A 20,906-nucleotide genomic window follows, 5' to 3' on the forward strand; every position below is an offset into this window, starting at 1 on the left:
TTCACTTCACTCAACCAAAATTCTTCTCCACAAATAAGCGAAAAAAAAGCAATAAATCTTCTCCTCGAACACTTAGATAAACCACCCTGTCAAATTCCCTGGTTCAATGTCCACGCAGTTAGTTAAACAAAATCTCAACTGCCGGCAAACCGAAGCCGGTACACGTGTTCCCGGCTTTGCGCATGAGCCTCGCTGGTGGAACCAATACATACTTTTCTCCGGAAAAACTTCTATTCATTGGAACTACCCCACTTGTGTTTACTTGTGTTCATTTCTGGCCTTCGGGTTCTGGCTGGAAAAATTGAAAAACGAGAAAAAAAAACCTTAGCACTTGTATTCGAGAGCAAAACCTGGTCGATTTTCCTGGAAGTGGTTGTTTTTGAGTTTGATGGTACTACGGGATAGAAAATTAAAAGTTTTTAAAGTTGTTTCATTAAGTTTTCATTCGCTAAGCTTATTTTGTTCCGCTTTCGGAAAAAAAATCAAAAGACGCTGAAATTTCATCATTGAAGTTGAAATTTTCGCTTCAAGCAGGTTGTAAAATGTTGTATAATTCAACCAATTGATTCCACTGGGGGAGAAAAAAAAAAGTTTGCTGCAGATTTTTGATGTAAAATTATCAGCTGGTCAAGTGGAGCAGAGTGGTGCAAGCAAGTGCGAATTGTTGTGTGTTCCTAAAACTATGAAGTGAAAGGTCGATTGCTTTCGTAAGCTACAAAATCAGGAAGGAAAATCTGCAATCATTCCAGATTCTTGAGGAATAAAAAAAATCGGCAGCTAGGAACGAACCAAAAGCGATTGTGGGAATGTCTGCCACCTACAGCCGTGTGGACGATTACCCGATGAACGATGGGCTGGAATATTTTATCAAATTCCCCTCGCCAAACTTCAGAACGGAGGCCCAGGGAGCGGAATCGGACTACGTGTTTGTTTGCAACGAAACCAATGTGCCGATCGTGCTGCTGCTGGGATGGGCCGGATGTCAGGACAAGTACCTCATGAAGTATTCCAAGATCTACGAAGATCGAGGGTAAGTTGTTATCTTGCAGCAAAAATTACACATGGCACCAAAATTGACATTTTTCCAAAGAGCAAATAATATAAGAGTTGATTTCAATGAATTTGAGTGCGCTGAAACCAATTATGCGACGGGATTTATTTTCTATCAACTCTTGTTTTCGAAATAAGTTTTAAAAATAGGGTAATTTATTTTAACAATATCTGCAACATTTTTTTTAAAAACTTTGGAATTTTGCAAATATATTAATAAAAAAAGATTTTAATTTAACTTTTTGAGCAATTTTGACTTCTGAAAAATAAGTTATAGAAGTTTATATTTTGTTTTTCCCCGTTCAGAAAAGTACTGGAAATTACACGAAAAAAATTTAAACCAGCAATAATAGATAAATACTTATAAAATAGCATGTTTAAACTTTTTTTTAAATATTAAAATCTTTATGTTATTTAATTTACAGGGTTATCGGTGAAAAGTGATGTCCTTTCTAGTAGGGATATCTAAAGATGATGGAATTTTAAAGATGGATGGAAAGTTAGAAGAAATGAAAGATGGTGAAAATTAGCGGGCAGAATTATTTAGAAGCATTATCATCACATATAAAATTTTTGTTCAGCACGGGCCAACTGCTATGAAGTGGTAGATACAAATAGAGTTGCATCCAACCTATATACACATCTCAGGTGGCGATGGAAATCCCGTGCTTAGTGTTAGTAAAATTTTTTTTTGTAAACATTGTAACCATGCCAATTCATGACGTCAGTTGCATTTTCGAACAAACAACCATTATCGCTGTGCCAGCGAGAACTAGAGAAACTGCTGCTGTTTACGATGCTTGCCTAGGATACATAAACATCCTGGCAAGTGACGTAGGCTTTGTTTACCTTTTTACTTTTTGAATAACGAGTTCTGTAATAGTGTGCGTGTTTTTTCATCACCTTTTTTGTACCACATTGAATTGCATCGACCACCACACATTAGTAAGCCAAGCGTGATTCGCCCAACAAACAGTGATGCCACATTAAAATCGGTATTTTTAAGCCAGAAAAAATCAGTATTCAGTATGAGAATTCCAAAAATCGATATTAATATCGATTTTTTTTTAATTATAACTAATTTTATTAAAAGGATATTGAAAAAACTGCTATTTTGCTAGTATCGCGATTTTAAAACATCATATTTTCTGTTAAAGTGACTATTATCATTAAGAATTTTCATGCAACTTAATTCTTTATACCGAATACTACACAAGGGAACAGCATTTTTGGTGCCTATGTTTAAATGACTGATTTTAGAAAATTTTGGATCCTGAATTCAGAAAGTTTTTGTCTATCACCTTTAGTTCTGGTGATATGGCGTCATAAACTGATATCTTTTCGCTTGTGGTCGGGACGATTTTGTCCTGTAAAGAGTGCCCACGATGGAATTGCCACACTTTGAAATTGCTCTAACTTTTTAACCGTTGGGTATAATTTAATGAAAATATCGGTGGATTTAGTTCATAGTGCATTGTTTACATCCTGCAAGTTTTAAACTGGGGGAGGAAAACTAAAATTCGCTGTATCGTTTTCTGTATCGTTTTTTTACTGTTCGGCAAAAACCAGCAATTGTAGAAAAGATTTGTAATCGTTCAAATTTTAACTTTAGATGAACAATTTTGTGTAGCCGAGTCATGTAACTCAGGTGTTTAGGTTCTTCTGAGATGATTGCTGCAGATTCAAAAGTAATTTCGAAATCGAATACACCAGCTAGATTATCCAATACCAGTCTGTCAACTCTGTCGTAAATATAAACTTTGAACTCTATATAAAAATGTTGTTTGGTCCATGGGAACTACCCAAAATGTAAATCTGTTATTTAAGCTATTTTTAAGAAAAACCATTGATCAACAATTTTTATTTATCAGCTTCAAAAACTTCATCGAAATTTGAGCGACTTAACATACCTGAACATGCAAGAATTTACCAGAGTGAAACAAACCAAATTAAATGATTATTTTATGCAAAACTAGCTGACCCGGTAAACTTCGTTTTACCCGTTACCAGGCCCGTGCGAAGGACCTGTCCATGAGGGGGTTTTCAAAATTCAAATTTAGCAAAAACTAATAACAATAGCAAAAAGATATAACTAAGTAGGAAATTGAAATCAAAACAATTGTCTTACTTCTGATAATCACACAAACTTCAAAAATAATAAAATTTACTGATAAAATAAATCAAAATTTCAAAACAAATCAGGATGAAAGTTTTAAAAGAATGCCATTTCCGGTAAGTCATTCATCAATATTTCCGAAACACCAGAAAATAATGAAAATCAAAATTTCGAATAAAGCTTCGGGCACAAGAATAAATGCACAGAAATAGAATACATAAAATATAACACCCGATTTAAAAAAAAAATTTGAATTCTCAAAGAAATGTCAGATCAGGTTAAAAATTAACCATGATTAAGAACTGTTAAAAAAAAATGATAATGATTGTTTTTTACTATTCATTTTATTTAACATCTCGTTTCTTTATTTTCTGTGGAAGGATTGATCAAAGAAATCCGCTGCAGTATCTTGAATTTGAAAAAAAAATTATCCAATTTGAAATGTGCGATTACAAAAAAAACCATTTTGAACTTAGGAGAAAAAAAGATAATATTTAATTTAATTTCAAGACTGCCAGTGATCAAAGTCAATAATAAAACCCTTTTCTATATTAAAAATTATCCAGTTGTTAAAAGCTAGAAAAAGTTCTGAATTTCAAAACAATAGCTTCAAATATTTATAATGCAAAATGTTCAGTTAAACTGACAAATAACAGATTGGGAAATGATGGATGAGAAATTGATAAAATGAGCGTTTTGTTGTAAATACTAAAAGCACAAAGTTAATACAAATTTAGTTAACATGGTACATTGAAATTTAATTTTTAAGTTGCTGCTTCAAAAAATTTTTGAACTTTTTAAAAATAAATTCAAAATCATGATCGATAAAAAAAATTATTTAATGTAATGAAAATCAAAGAAATGCAAATTATAAATTTATAAAATAATAAGTTTATAAATTTTCAATCAAAGGTTTTAAAGTTTAAAATTTCAGGCTCTGATTATTTTGTCCTTTTCAGTTGGAATATGGGGTCCTGGAAAGGACAGAAGGTGGAAACTATATAATTATTATTAAAAATTAAGTTTCAAAGGCTTCCAATAAAATTATGTTTTCGGAACACAAAAATTTAGGATTAGAAAAACAAAAACCAACTTATTAAAAATAGTTCATTAACTTTATACAGTTTGACTATAAAATTCAGTAAATTTATTTGAAAATTAAAACAAAATATGAAAAAAATGATAAGTTTTGTTACATTTAAGAAGTTTTTTATAATAAATTTAAAAACTTTTTAACAGATTTTAATAGATAACTGTTTAGGTGGATATGGATGTGGATTTTATAAGCTTTAAAATGTATCAGTTTAGGTGAAATCAATCATTGATAACTGATAAAATAGCAAATCTACGTTAAAGAAAAATCTGATTCTGAATTTGTTTATCATTTAATTTATTTAATTAAGGAATAATATTTTAAAGATGATGATATGTGATCTAAAAAAGTTAAATTCCAAAGTTTAGAAAAATTTGGAAAGATATCATTGCAAGTATCCCCAACATTACTTAATAAAGTTTAGAAAAAAAATTTAATTTATTTAACAAAATTTGTTCAAACCTACAAAACGATAAGTTTTTTGCTTTAAAAATATCTTAAACTTAATGTGATTTAAAACTTTATTCATCGCTTTTGAATGTGTTGTTGAGTATTTAGAAGAACAAGAAACACAAAATTAAATTTAGACTGAAATTATTTCATATCAAGAAGAATATTTCAAACCAGCACGATGTTTTGTAAATCAAAATTTTTAGTAATTAAGAAGAGGATACTAGGTTTAAGATTTTGTTTCGCTGATTCTGATGACCATCATGGCTCCCGACTTGTTAATGTATAAAATAAGTATTCGAGGAATTAATTTTTATGGTTAAATGGTTGGTTTCAAACTCTGAATTTATTCCGGTACACCTCTAAATGAAACCCTATTCTGAAGAAAAGGTAGTTTATTTGAATGTCTAGTTTAAAGTTTCAATACAAAATGTTGATTAAATGGCAAATCAAAATTTACAATTGAAAAATAGTTTAAAATCGTGAACGGCATATATGTAATTTCGTAAAATGATATATTCCATATCCCCCGGAGGCGAGAAAAAATTCTGACTTTTTTGTTAACACTTTTTTAACACCTTATAAAATCAAGTAATTTCCCTTTACTACGTTGAAAATTTACTTGAAAAAAATCTCCATGGGGGGGGTTTAACCCCTAAAACCCCCCCCGTTCGCACGGCCTTGCCCGTTACCTAATAAATCGTTGGAAAATGTTTACAGTTCTATAACTTTTCGTGCTCGTGAATCTGTTTTCATGAAAATCGTCTTCAAGTTGTTCGGGGTTTGTCCCGTTTCTAGTTTATTTTATTTAGGAGCCCCCCTTCCATAAAAAGTGAGATTCTTGAAACTATTATACAAACTATCTCTGACCCGAAAAACCCTCGGATACCAAATTTCACTTCATTACGACCGACCATTCATACGTGATGTTGTTACAAAGAAAACGCTTCCATTTTTATATATTAAACAAGTGCTTTTCAGCGCCAAAAAAGTTTTATTGAAAATCTCTAAATAAGAAAGTAAAATTTTGAACCTTCGCACTGGTCGGTAGATTGATGAGAGAAATTTGACGTTTGAAAGATTTTTTCCTTTTTTTATTCAGTCTTCCTCCCCCAGGTTTTAAAGTCCTGTGATCAAAACTCGCGGAAATGGAGTCGAAATAACAGCTCGTGCGTGATAACATCTTGCGCAGTCATCACGAGAACAAGGATCTCTCGCATCGTTCCGTCGCTAAAACGTTGAGAATCACGAATTCCACGGTGTCGCGAGTGATTAAGCGGTTCTAGGAACACCGATCGGAAGCCCAGAAGTGAAGGAAAAAGTATTCCGTACAACACAGTTTGTCAAGAAGGCAAAAACTAAGGCTGGGCTTCGAACGTTGAAGATACAAAAGGCCCCTTATCGCGACGAGAAGCAGAGCAAGTCCGTTAAAACCCGTGCCAGGAAGTTGAACCTCAACATGCTGACGAAAGTTGAATGCTGCATCATGGAAGACGAAACATATGTGAAGGCTGACTTCAAACAGATCCCGGCAACCTGTTTTTCACGGCCAAGGATGAGTTCAGCGTTCCGGAGCATGTCCGCACTCAGAAGATGTCCAAAATTGCGAATAAATTCCTGGTTTGGCAAGCGAGAAGCGGAGTGCACCTTTCGTGACCCAGGACACGATGAACGGACAGGTGTACATGAAAGAGTGCCCCCAGAAGAGACTGCTTCCTCTCCTAAAGGCCCACAACGTTCCAACAATCTTCTGGCCGGATTTGGCCTCATGCCACAACTTCAAGGACGTGCTGAAGTGGTATGCGGACAGTAAGGTCAATTTCGTGCCGAAAATGTTCAACCCTCCCAACACTCCGGAGCACCGTCCCATCGAGAAGTACTGGGCGATTATGAAACAGCACCTTCTTAAACGACCTAAGGTAGTGAAGACAGTCGAGAAACTGAAGAAAGTATGGGTTTACATTAAGCTTGCCAGATTGCCCGGTTTTATCCGGGTTTGCCCAGATATTTGATGAAAAATTTCGAGAAAGTCCGGTCCGGCCCGGTTGCCCGGATATCGTGAAAAAAGTCCGGATATTGCCCGGATTTTTTAACAATTTTCACAAAGAAATCAAAAAAAAAAAAGTTTTTGAGTACGTTTCAGCAAAATCGGTTATCGGTTTAGAAATTTTCAACGGTTTTTTCAAATAATTTCGCTGATTTACTTTTATGAACCTTTAAATATTTAAGTGTTCCAAAAAGTTGTTGGAAGTCTGCTGTTCAAGCCAATTTTACATCAGCTTGAAGAATGTTATTGATCCAGAATGTTCCTGTACAAATTGTTCCAGATTAATCCAGATTTCCTTCCACGTGCTTGAGAATGTTCTGGAATTCTACAAATCAGAAGGTTCGAGAACAATCTGTATTATTCGGATCTTAAGCGTCCCGATCATTCCAGAACATTCGAAGCGCTTATATAAAGAGCCTCACGTGGCGTGGCGAGTTAGTTACCTTTCTAATTCCGTGCGCGTTACATTAATCGTTTAAGAACAAATCCGTGAAGTTAAGTAAATATCCGCCTAGTTAAGAATGTGTTAATCCATATTAAGATATCATTCCTATAACTTTGAAGTGTGATAAATTCCTAATAACCTTTGTAAATAGAGTGATTAAGAAAATACAAACCCTTTTTAAGTTAGAAACCAGTGCGTTTCCTTTCTCCAGAAAAATACAGTGCATTTCGCCTAAACATATGCAATTACATTAATAAAATATTAATTTCGATTTTTTTGCATTTTTTCTTTGCTTTTATATATAATAACACCTAAATTTTGCCCGGTTTTTGGATTTGAAAAATTTAAATCCATGCCCGGATTGTGCCAAGTTTTTTTGAAAAAATGCCCGGAATTGCTAGGCCCGGATGGTAGGACCTGGCAACCTTAGTTTACATGCAAAAAACGGTTGATTTACAGGTTGTGCACAATCTTATGGACGGGGTTAAGGCCAATTCAGGAAAATAGCTGTCAAATTCACTTGTAGGATCGAAATGCTTTTCTTCTGTAATTTGCAGGTGGTTTTGCATGATTCCGTGGGCAAAAAATGGCTTAATCCGATATTTCATGATATTGGAAAATTTGTCACTGGAAAATTGGAATTGGAATTGGAAAATTTGTGGAATCGATGTCCTGAATGTGTTCGAGATCCTGAGCATTCGAGAAAGAGTTTCTCAGAATTTCAGAAAACATAGAGTACTGCAGGATTCAGTTAGCTATCTCGCCGTGGCCCAGAGAAACTCTTGTTTTTTGACAGTTCAAGAGTTATTTGAGCTATTTTCCTGTAATACGGAGATTATGATCCCGAGCAGAATAATTGCGATCTTAGTGCGTACATGAAAACGTAAAGCTGATTTAGAATGAATCCTTCATTCAATCATCATTTCCGATTTTGCCCAGATATTCTTGCTTTAGAGCTACAACGTTGTGATAAAATGAATTTTTAAATTTTTAAAAATTGAAATTTATAAGCATAAATAAAACTTTTTCTGACATCATTTAAGAAAGAAATTGTGAGTATTTGATATTCAAGATTTTAACTTGTTGAAAGCTGCAATATGATTTGACTGATGGTTTTTAAAATTTCAAAAACTCATTTTTTTTTAAATCTAGAATTTCGTCAAAATTTCCGTTTTATGAAGATTAAGAATTAAACCTTCAATTCAACCTGGTGACGAAAGATGTTATTGATATTTCTCAACAAACATGAAATCGTAACATAAATGACAACTGAAGTCGTTTACAATGGTGTTGCGAATCGAACTCCACATGCATAGTAAAAAGATCGTATAAAATGTCGTCTGAAGTCAGTTTTAATCGGATATGATAGAAAATCCCGCGCTGGGTTTCTAGTGAGAAAATCAGCGCCATGTTCTCTCTGTAACCAGCAGTGCATCCAGTGTGACATCCAGTGACCAATGAGAGAACTCGAAAATATTGTCGCTGGCAATGATTTGAAGCAGGGAACTGAGATGAAGGGGAAAAATACGTCAATGATCACACAAATTGTGCAGCCGATGATTGAAGTTGTTGTAATTCATGCCAATTTGTTAGAGAGAATTAGAAGGTTTGAGTTAAAATGAGAGAAACCAGTGCTCAGAGAGAGTGAAAATGTGCTTAATGTTGCAAATTGTTGTAATTTGTGAATCAGTTGTGGAATTTTGATCATTACCATTCTAAATGCAAAAAATTCTTTCTCGATTGCGATCCCTTGATTTGAAGGCTATGGGAGCAAAATTTTGCGCTCTTTTGCATTCTTCCGATAGGTACGAATGAGGAGTTGGATAACGCCCAATTGCTGTAGTTTTTGACGATTTAAAAAGAACTGAAATTTTTGTATTTATATTTCCTCCACTTTGATAGGTTAATACTGTTTCTCTCTTATGAGATTCAAAAACAGTTTTTTGATTTTCATGTAGGTTTTTTAGTTCATCAGTTATCAATGATCGATTGGACTAAAAACTGACGATTTGAATACTTATAAACGCCATTTATCAAAACAAAGGTGAGAGACAACATTAGAAAAAAGAGTCAAGAGACCTGACAGAGTGCGGTAACTGGCGAGGCATAACGTTGACCTGTACAACCCTCAAAGTACTCTGCAAAGTGATCCTGAACAGGATCCAGGAGAAAATCAACGCTACACTCCGACGGCAACAAGCTGGATTCCGATCCGAACGATCATGTGTGGACCACATCACAACACTACGAATCATACTGGAACAAATCAACGAATTCCAGGACTCTCTTCTGCTGGTGTTCGTTGATTTCGAAAAAGCATTTGACCGACTTAACCACGAAAACATTTGGGCTGCTCTAAGACGACGAGGGGTCCCAGAGAAACTAGTCCATCTCATCGAAGCACAATACGAGGCATTTTTGTGCAAGGTCTTGCACGACGGTGTCTTGTCCGAACCAATCCCGGTAACTACTGGAGTGAGACAAGGATGTATCTTATAACCGCTACTTTTTCTTATCGTAATGGATGAGATTCTGACTGGATCAATTGACTGTGCACCGAACCGAGGATTGCCGTGGAATCCTTCGACAATAGAGCAACTGAACGACCTTGACCTGGCTGACGATATTGTTTTGCTCGCCCAAACACAACCGGACATGCAGAGCAAACTCGACGACCTCACCGAAAGCTCCAAGCCAGCAGGTCTCAAAATCAATGTCGGAAAGACCAAGTCGATGGAAATCAACAGGTTGAGAAAGTGGAGTGCTTCCAGTATCTTGGTAGCAAGATAACGCCTGATGGTGGTACCAGAAAAGACATCGAAACAAGGATCAGAAAGGCCCGTTTTGCATTTGCGAGTCTCCGAAACATCTGGCGGTCACGCCAGATCTCTCTACGGACTAAAATCCGAACCTTCAACTCAAACGTCAAATCCGTATTGCTGTACGGGTGTGAAACTTGGTGCACATATGCGGTGACGACGCGAAAGCTGCAAGTATTTGTAAACCGCTGCCTGCGGAATATCATCTGCGCTCGGTGGCCTGGCAACTTGATCTCGAATGGGGACTACATCGCCGGTGGGGAGCCGGCCAAAGGGAGCTAGAAATCGAGATTCGGGAACGTAAGTGGAGATGGATTGGGCACACGCTGCGAAAAAATGAAAACGAGATTTGCAGAGAGGCGCTAGATTGGAATCCATAAGGACATCGAAGAAGAGGTAGACCCAGAAACTCGTGGCGGCGAAGCCTTGCCGCTGAAATCCGAACTGTCGACGAGAATCTTGACTGGGACCAGGTGAAGACGCTGGCTCCGGATCGTCAACAGTGGAGGTCTTTTACCACGGCCCTATGCACCGGTGGATCGGCGCGGGATCATTCATAATAATAATAATAATAATATGAAATGAAGGGTATAAATTGATTTTTTTTCGTATTTTTGGGTTCTTAGTTATTTTTAGAACCATCCTTTTCAAAAAATGAATGGTTCACTCTAATAAATAATTATATTTACGATATACAAGTATAAACGTTCAAATGGTTAACATGTTGTTTGGGTGAATTTGTTATTGATTGTAAAACTAATCATATAAAGCCACTTACGAAATACTTTTAAGTCCCAGAAAGTCGATTTTTGATCATTTTTTTCTGATAATACCACTTTTTTGTGCATTTCAAGTCATTTGGCCACAACAGTAAAATGTTGATTTGGCTGATTTGTAACCTTGCACCGTTTGTGGCAGACCCTCAATCAAGTGCGATTGAGCTGAAATTTTTCACAAGGCAGTTTTGGACCAATCTTCAAATTATATATGATTGGTTTTGGAAATTCGACATGACCTCTTTTCGCTGCCACTAATGCAGGGGAGGAGCGGACTATATGCGCCTATTAAGCAGAATACTGATTTAATCAAATATTTCATCGAATATGTGCACAAAAACTATATACACACGAGCAGACATCTGTTTTCCATACATTAGAGTAATTTTCATGTTTTAGTTTTAAAGAAATAAATTTTATTATAACTGTTGTCAAAATTGCGGAACCTCAAACCGTGAGGGCTAAATGCGTCTATTTATGTTTTAGGCAAAATTTGATTTATAAAAATCTATTGCTTTTATAATTTTATGGAATAAAACAAAAGTTAGGGTTGCCATATTATAAAGGCAGTTCATCCATAAGAAAAACTTTATCAAATCTGTTTTGAGATCTTCAATTCTCTCCAATGGTGTTAATTAGAGCTTAAATTCGATTCGATTTATGATAAAAATCATACATTTATTCTATTTAATCTGTTATTCTAGGATAGTGGCATTTTACAAACATGATGGGGGCATAAAAAAACATTTTCTTATTCCCCTTTCTAATCATTATGAAACCATCGTAAAAGCCTAAATTTGTTTTACTTCAAAGGTTCATTTGAATTTTATTCAAAAACCACCCAACTTTTTGTTTTGAGCTTCTTTACGTGTAAATTTTAAAAGTCAAAATATTACATCAAAAGGTTTCAAAACCTTGCATGAATTTTTAATTTTTTTTTGCGTTGGCTTATTCATAAAATTTTTTCTTGCCTTATGTTCAAAGCGTATTACCCTCAAAATGCATTAATTAGATATGTTGTCTTGTCAGCCATTTCGTCAAACGGCCCTAGGCGCATTTAACCCGATAGGCCCATTTAGGAAACCTTTCCCCTATATTCTAGGTCCTGGATTCTGACCACAGTCCATGATTTCTGATCCTAAATCCTGATCATTTATCATGATTGCGGATCCTGATTTTAGACCACGTTCCCGAGTTTTGATCGTAATCTTTATCCTAGATAGTACAATCTTTTTAATTTAGAATTCTGGATCCTTGATCTTAGTTTTTTATACTGATCCTGATTCTAATCCAGGATCTTGAAACAATGTTCTTGATATTTAACTATCTACTGCTCAACTCCGCTTTTAGACGGGGTCTACTTGAATCGGCATAACACCAAAGCCAATCATTATTTTCATTTACTTTTTGCGCAGAATCTTTCAAAATACGGTAAACTAATAACTCATACCTGTGAAAACTGTTTGATATACAGTTTTTAAAAGCTACAGCTAAGAGAAGCTTAAAAACAAGAGAAAACTGGAAATTCATCTATGTGAAAAGGGGGCTTGGAAAGTACGACAAGAATTCGAAAAATATGTACATTTTTTTCATATATGTTAAGATATCTCAGTCATTTGTGGAACAATTTATACAAAAACTTCATAAAAATATAGCTATGGCTCAGTATTACTAAGCTTCAAAATTCAGAAAAAATTGGTTGAAGTTTGTAAAAACTAAAAACGAAAAAGTACAGAACGTCTAGTTCCATAGCCCCTGTTATTAGGCTATTTTCTGAAAAATTATCAAAAAACAAAAATTCTCATATGATATAAAGTTTTCCGTGGTACAAAATATGTTTGTAATCATATAACCAAGTTTCTGTGAATGTTCCGGCGAAAAACAAATGGGATCTAGAGCGTTAATCTCAATCCTGGATTGTGGATACTGTTCTGATCTAACAATTTTGTCTTGGATCTTCATCCTGGTCTTCGATCCCGATCATTATCTTGGGTCTTGTTTCATATAATTGATTTTGATTCTGAATTCTGACCTTATCCTCAAACACGGATTCTGATGGTTATCAAGATCTCAAATGCTTATTCTTACCTACAATTCCGGATCCTTATTACAAACCCTCAATTCATATCCATACTGGATCCTGATCCCAAATTATGAATCGTTGTCCCCGAATCCTTGGTCCATTTCCTGAATCTTAAATCTTGCCGCCGCATTCTGATCTAGGCAGGATCCAGACCCTGATTCTGTAATCCTGTTTTTTTGCCATGAAGGTCTCAGGCCAAGGAATATTTAAAGAAAGTAGTGTCGAGGCAGCCCTGCTTTAGTATTAGTACACACTGCGACGTCACAATCACGAAAAATCTGTTAATTTACTAGGAAATTTGCCTTTTTCGTTGATAATTTGAAGAATTTGCTGGAAATGTTCCACTTTTAATACCTGTTATTCTAGAAAGATTCTTGCTCTTCAAGATTGGTACGAAAAAAGATGGATTTTCGAGTAATTTTTGTATGAAATAGACCATCGAAGTTTGAAAAAATAGTGGATTTTCCTTACTCAAATTTGCAAAACTTGAAAATTAGTTCAAAGTCTTCCATGAAAATGATCAAGTCAGTGCAGTTTAAGATCCTTATTACAAAAAAGTTATCAAAAAACAAACTTTTATATAAAACCACAATTATTTATTCGCATTTTAGTAAATCGAGTTAACAATAATCAATTGATGTTAATTGTTCTACATAAGAATTGAATATGGTAAACCGATTGGATAAAAATCATGACAATCAGTTGAACACTCAATAACTACCAGCTAGACTTTTTAAAAGTTGATTTTATCTTCGTTTTTGAACGTTTTAGCTTCAAGATGACATTGCGTTCATTATTAAAATGAGAAAAAAACATTATGCAATCTTCAAAGGACCAGAAAATTTCATAACATAGTGAAATAGAGGTCTTACAACACAATCAAAATGTAATTGGAATTCATTTTTGTTCTAAAATATGTTTTTCTTTGAAATTTCTGCCATTCGCATATAAATTTTCGATACATTCGTTTTTGTGACGTCACAAAAAAAAATCCAATATGGCTCTCGACACTACCTTATTTAAATATTCCTTTGTCCCAGGCCAAATTTTAGCTCATTTGGATTACACTAAGGGGTCGCTCAACAAGCCTCATGTTTTTATGGAAAAAAATTGTTCTAGCGAAACTGCAAAATCCAACTTTGGTCTCTAACTTTCATGAACATGCAAATTTGGTGTTCTTAATCTAGACGTAATTTTACATGTATCATTTGAAGATGGAAAGATGATTCAAGCTACCGCCAAACAAATTATCAGGGTACAAGAGAGGTATTTTCATTTCAAGGGTATGCTTTACCAACACCAAATGAAGCTGTCTCATTCAATTGTGGAATGACAACGAGTTTGTTTAACTTGTATTATCTCAAGGGCTTCAAACAGAAAGTGTAAAATTAAGTCATTAATAAAACCAGGTTAGTAGAGTAATCGATGGTTGTTGGATGGTTTGTTGGTTAGTGCAGATTGAATTGGGTGCCTTAAATAAATAAAATTCATTTGGATGGGTCAACAGTTTTTAACTACATATGACCCCGAATGTATTCAAATATATTTGTATTTTCATGTTTGCTTTATTTTCAGACTCATAACAATCCGCTACACGGCCCCGGTAGAAACCCTCTTTTGGAAGCGAGCCGGGATGATCCAGATCGGGGAAAAGATCTTGAAACTAATCTACGATATGAACTTCGACAGCCATCCACTGATATTCCACGTGTTCTCCAACGGGGGAGCTTTCCTGTACCAGCACATAGCGCTGGCCAACCGGATGTCCAAGAAACCGATTCAGATTTGTGGAATGATTTTCGATTCAGCGCCCGGTGATCGGAGGATGTTAGGATTGTTTCGAGCGGTGTCAGCCATCTTTGGACGGGAACGCTGGGGAAACTTTCTGGTTTCCAGTTTTTTGACAATTTCGATGATCCTGGCGTGGACTGTAGTGGTAAGAGCAAAAGAACTTAGTTCAATTTGGAATCACTGTGTGTAAAGGGTTTTCATTCGGTTTTCATTCAAGGATGCCTACAACTACGTGTGGAATTTTATACGACCCAGCGGATATGAAGTACAAACGAATCCTTCGCACAATCTGAAATTTGAAAGCAACTGTTGGCCTCAGTTATACCTTTACTCCAAAGAAGATCTACTGATTCCGTACACGGTAAGATAAATGTTTATGTTGAGAGTACACCGTTTTTAGTTATTCTCATTACAGGATATCGAAAAGTTTGCCGCCTATCGTCAAAGCATTGGGACAGATGTGCGGATGATATGTTTCGATCGATCGGAGCACGTGAAACACTACATTCGACACCCACAGCAGTATATCTACAGCGTGTGCAAATTTATCAACGATTGCCTAACACTCTATTATGGAAAATATCATTCCTAAGAATTCCTTTTAAATTATATACACTTTTGTAGGTATCGATCTGGTTACGATTCTAAGATCATTAGACAACAGAATCAGGAAGCCTTCGAAGCCAAAACGAGTAACGAGTTAGCAAAATAAAACAATTCTTACCCACTTTCCTACTACAGGGTAACCCGTGAAAACCTAGCTCCTAAACTAGCGATGAATTCAATTTTAGAATACTGATCAAACAGTAGTCAATAAATAAGAAACAAAATCTTTAAACTTCCTTTCAGCATAATTTTCTGCACAAAGAATTAACAAAACGCTCAACAAGTTTCTAATTAAGGTTTGCCCAAAGTATGTTATGATCATTTTTTCCCATTCGCACAGAATATTTAACATTCAGCCAATATACTCAAAGTATTAGTTACATTCGAAGGAACTTCGAGAAAGGTCTCAGTTCCGTTTTTTTGGTGAGAAATATTAACAATTTATTGTGATATTCATCGGAAGCAAAACAATATATGCCTTTTTCTTAGAAGCCCTTGATTTTGTCCAACAAATTAGTTGTTACTAAACTGCAATGCTACAGAAGATTGTTTGTTGCGAGTTGAATCTTTGAGATACGACATGAATAAATTTAAGCACCACTAAGAAGTTTTTATTCAAATTAATGGAGAGAATTCCCTAAGAAGAGCCAGGACAGTCTATCAAATGACCTAATGACCTTACGACCTACAGCCCGACAAACTTTGACTTACAACTGGACGACCTACGAACGACCTACGGCCTGACGACCTACGGCCTGACGACCTACGGCCTGACAACCCACGGCCTGACAACCCACGGCCTGACGACCTACGGCCTGAATGGAGAGAATTCCCTAAGAAGAGCCGGACAGTCTATCAAATGACCTAATGATCTAACGACCTTACGACCTACAGCCCGACAAACTTTGACTTACAACTTGACGACCTATGAACCTGACGACCAACGGCCTGATGACCTGAAGCTTGACAACCTACGGCCTAACGACTTGCGGCCTGTCTACCTACGGCCTGACGACCAATGGTAGAAATCCTACGGCCTGATGATCTACGGCCTGACGACCTACGGCCTGACGACCTACGGCCTGACGACCTACGGCCTGACGACCTACGGCCTGACGACCTACGGCCTGACGACCTACGGCCTGACGACCTACGGCCTGACGACCTACGGCCTGACGACCTACGGCCTGACGACCTACGGCCTGACGACCTACGGCCTGACGACCTACGGCCTGACGACCTACGGCCTGACGACCTACGGCCTGACGACCTACGGCCTGACGACCTACGGCCTGACGACCTACGGCCTGACGACCTACGGCCTGACGACCTACGGCCTGACGACCTACGGCCTGACGACCTACGGCCTGACGACCTACGGCCTGACGACCTACGGCCTGACGACCTACGGCCTGACGACCTACGGCCTGACGACCTACGGCCTGACGACCTACGGCCTGACGACCTACGGCCTGACGACCTACGGCCTGACGACCTACGGCCTGACGACCTACGGCCTGACGACCTACGGCCTGACGACCTACGGCCTGACGACCTACGGCCTGACGACCTACGGCCTGACGACCTACGGCCTGACGACCTACGGCCTGACGACCTACGGCCTGACGACCTACGGCCTGACGACCTACGGCCTGACGACCTACGGCCTGACGACCTACGGCCTGACGACCTACGGCCTGACGACCTACGGCCTGACGACCAATGAGTAGACCACCTATGGCCTGACGACCTGACGACCTGACGACCTGACGACCTACTGCCTGCCGACCAATCGGTAGACCTCCTACGGCCTGTCGACCTGACGACCTACGACCTGACGACCTACGGCCTGACGACCTACGGCCTGACGACTTACGGCCTGACGACCTATGGGCTGACGACTTACAGCCTGTCTACCTACGGCCTGACGACCTACGGCCTGACGACCTACGGGCAGACGACTTACGGCCTGTCTACCTACGGCCTTACGACCTACGGGCTGAAGACATACTGGCTGTCGACCTACGGCCTGACGACCAATGGTAGAAACCCTACGGTCTTACGACCTATGACCTGACGACCAATGGGTAGACCACCTACGGCCTGACGTTCTACGACCTGACGATCTACGGCCTGATGACCCACGGCTTAAGACCTAACGATCTACGATCCTACCTACCTGTAACGACATTTGGCCTTAAGATCTTCGGCATGAAGACCTACGGTCTGTTATTCTCCGGTCTAGTGACAGACTGATGATCTTTGGTTTATTGACCAACGGCTTGACGACATAAAGCTTTAAGACCATCTGCCTGGAAAGCAAACGGCCTACTGCCTGACGAGCTAAAATTCTACAGCCTTACGACCTTCGGTTTGATGACCTTCGTCTCGACGACATATGGCTTGATTATGACTTGATGAACCGACAATCGGATCGGGCGACCTTGCGGTCTGAAAATCGATCGTCTGATGATCGAGTCTTACGACCTACCGTCTGATGAACCTAACGGCCAGCATCCAGACGACCTACGGAATTACGTCTTGACACTCTGACGGCTTGACATCGATCACGGTCTTTCGATCTACGACGGCCTTAACTACTGTCTGATGATGTACGATTTGACGACGTACCTCGGTTTAGAGACCATCGACGACCCAACGATCTACGATGGTTTGGCGATGGACTCCTTGACGACTCGCCGGGCTGATCACCAATGTGACCTTACGACCTATCATAGTATTGGGACCCAGACGGCCTGATAACCAACAACGGCTTGATGAACTACGGCCTTTTGATATACGGCCCAACGAACTATGACTAACAGTGAAGCAAGTACAGTTTGAACCAGTCAGGAGAATACATTCTTCTTTTGGTCTTCGTCAGTTGGGAAAAAGTGATCAAACATGTTCGCCTTTGAATAACTTTTATTTTATTTTTCACAACATTCGGTTGTAGATAGCCTTACGAACTAATTGCTGTATTCATGCATATAAATAACAAATATTAAGATTTTACACAATTATTTACTACAAGATTTCGTTTGATTTGAGATAACTGTACACCATTTTCGACAAGTCTTCACAAATTCCTGCTTATTTTGCGTTTGGTGTGTTTTTTGTTGTTTAATGGTCGAAGAAAATATCTTGATGTGCATAACAAAATTTTATCTGATTATCTAGATCGGCGCACTTTATCACAAATATCTGACCTGCCCTGCACGTTCCGAGTTGCTTGAGAAGCTTTTTCGCTATTAAAACTATTTACTTAAACCCTGCACTTGAAGTGTCACTAATTTTGTTAGCCTATTTTCCAATATGGAAAATTTGTCCAGCAATGTTTTGCATGGAAGCATTAAGTAAATATTCGTGTTAGATTTTAAGTGAGATATCCTTGTTTGAATTCGGCTTATTATTTACACTTTTCACTAACTAGAACAATCGCTTGTTTTTTAGCATCTAGTAAAGCATTATTGGCTGCAGCCAATAAAGTCAGTCTTGTAGTGGTTTCGAATATTCGATTTTTCCCCCAGTTGACACGACAATTGACTAGTTTTAAGATGTTCCTTTTTTCAAATTGGTCGCAGTATCATCGACGTTGCAGAGACCGACAGGTGTCTTCCATGGTTCGTATCAGCTCGTCGAAACCAAAAAGCAATCCTTCTTCGCAGTTTCCCAGTACCCAACGCCTTCGATGGTCTATTTTGACGCCTTCTGGTAACGGGAGCGATTTGGCAAAATCAATCAACCACACACCAACTTTTTGGTCGTCGTAAACGATAAAAATGCTGCTTCCAACCACTTGATGGCGCTGGAAGAATTCCGACTTCTCAATGTTCGATCGCATTTGCTTCAACCGCTTCAGAATGTCCTTGGCCACATTCCTCCGCTCGTTAACGAACCCTCGAATGGTGTGCTGGATGGCCTGTCCGGATTTTACAGTTTTCATATCCGTCACTGGCTCACAGCCCCGCTTTTTGAGCGCCTCTATCCGAAAACCCTTCTCCTGCGATGAGGACATATTTTCCCGGAACAACATATAACGCAATTTGGTGATGGCTTTCCTTTCATTTTCTTCCTCCGTCAGGGCACTGGGATCCACGGCCACCATTTTGCGGTACAGATCTTCCCGGAGGGTGGTATTCGTCACTTCGTTCTCGCAAAATGTTCGGAAACCCATCTTGATGTCCATCACGTTCGGATCCTGAAAACCGTGCAGCAGATCTTGCAGCTCGATAAAGTGCTCTCCATCGATCTGGTGCACCCCCAGGAACTTGGGCACCACTTTAGCAGCATGGGAATCACAGGACAGCAGCCGATACGCTTGAACTTCGGCATCGTTCGGGCCCGCCATTCGCTTTCGCACGATTCCGTTGGCCAGCGGCGCAATACTGCAAGGGAAAAGAGAAAATTAGAATGAGAATAATACGAATATTAAATTTTAAAATATCTTCTCATCCGTTTAAGCTCGAGTATTGATCGTATAAAAAGATTGCATAGTTTCAGGCGAAGCTGGCATTACTTAATGCCTTGAAATTTGCAGAGTTATGGTTTGTATTCAGATTCATTTTATAACTAAATCATCGGTCTCATCTCTTAAACTATTTAACAATCATAACTAACGCTGATTAAGATCCGATTAGAAGTCGGATTAAGAATTCAGATTTGGACTTTAATATGTGTTGTCAGCCTATTTGGTTGAATCATTTTACCGAATCAAATCAATCGAAAGATTCCTGTTAATTTAACCACTGTCCAGTGATTGAATCAAAGGGAATCTTTCGATTGCTTTGATCCAGCAGATTGAAAATTTAGATTCAGAATTCAGATTCAGAAAAAAAATGCATTGTTCCAAAGATTAATTGAACGTCAGAACCCAGAAATAAGAATTATTTTACAATATTTCGTTTAATTGTCTTAAGCAACAAATAAAATGTCGCAAGAAAAGGTTAGAATAGATTGAATGGTGATAGTTAAGTGTCAAAAAATCATAATCATTGATGGAAATTGGAGAAAATCAAGTTTCGATTGCAAATTCTAAGTTGAAATTCAACCACAAATTTTTGTTTAGATTTACATATTTATCTGGCATTCCAGATATTTTTTGCTAGTTATTTTTTCCAGAATTTAGAAACCAAAACGAAATCTAATCATTTACTAACCGGTTCCCAAATATCTGGACTGATCAAATTTTCGCAATCCTACGCAATCCTACACAAAGTGTTAGAAGACAAATAGAAAATATTGCTGATTTTGTTCCATTCCAAGACAGGTTTCCAAATTGCTGATAAAGTAATAATCATAAATTTTCTAAGACGACAGCGTCAAAGCAGAATACTGTGCTCTCGAAAATTCTTCCCTGATTCGGAATGTATAGTCGTAGGTCAGCCTCAGAATTGCAAATTTGCTAATTTTTTGGGGGAAGATTGTTGTAAAACGCACGCCTGAGTCGAAACTATTGGAAACAATTTTTTCCCTAATTTTGAATCAAGGGTTTTTTTTTGTGGAAAGTTTAAACACGCCTCTTGAATTCAATCAATGTTCGATTAGAAAACACGTGTCTTTTTTGCGCATTCTCCCGCAGCTGTTCGGATCTCAATGACGCAATATGAACATATCGATAAACCAGACAG

The 20,906-nt window shown here is 37.8% G+C and overlaps 2 protein-coding genes across 2 annotated transcripts; one reads left to right on the forward strand and one right to left on the reverse strand.

Annotated features, from left to right (window-relative positions):
* The first annotated feature begins 306 nt into the window (after positions 1-306).
* LOC129754672 (transmembrane protein 53-B) lies at positions 307-15,871 on the forward strand. The gene is made up of 4 exons (XM_055750860.1): positions 307-1,030; positions 14,455-14,815; positions 14,888-15,031; positions 15,086-15,871. The coding sequence occupies exons 1-4, from the start codon at positions 807-809 to the stop codon at positions 15,260-15,262; spliced, it is 906 nt and encodes a 301-aa protein (XP_055606835.1). The 5' UTR covers positions 307-806; the 3' UTR covers positions 15,263-15,871.
* Positions 15,872-18,191: 2,320 nt separating this feature from the next.
* On the reverse strand, positions 18,192-19,777 carry LOC129755305 (inositol-trisphosphate 3-kinase A). Its single transcript, XM_055751733.1, has one exon. The coding sequence runs from the start codon at positions 19,625-19,627 to the stop codon at positions 18,863-18,865; it is 765 nt and encodes a 254-aa protein (XP_055607708.1). The 5' UTR covers positions 19,628-19,777; the 3' UTR covers positions 18,192-18,862.
* Between the last annotated feature and the right edge of the window lie 1,129 nt (positions 19,778-20,906).

The sequence above is a fragment of the Uranotaenia lowii genome, chromosome 3, assembly GCF_029784155.1.
Source record: "Uranotaenia lowii strain MFRU-FL chromosome 3, ASM2978415v1, whole genome shotgun sequence".
NCBI lineage: Eukaryota > Metazoa > Arthropoda > Insecta > Diptera > Culicidae > Uranotaenia > Uranotaenia lowii.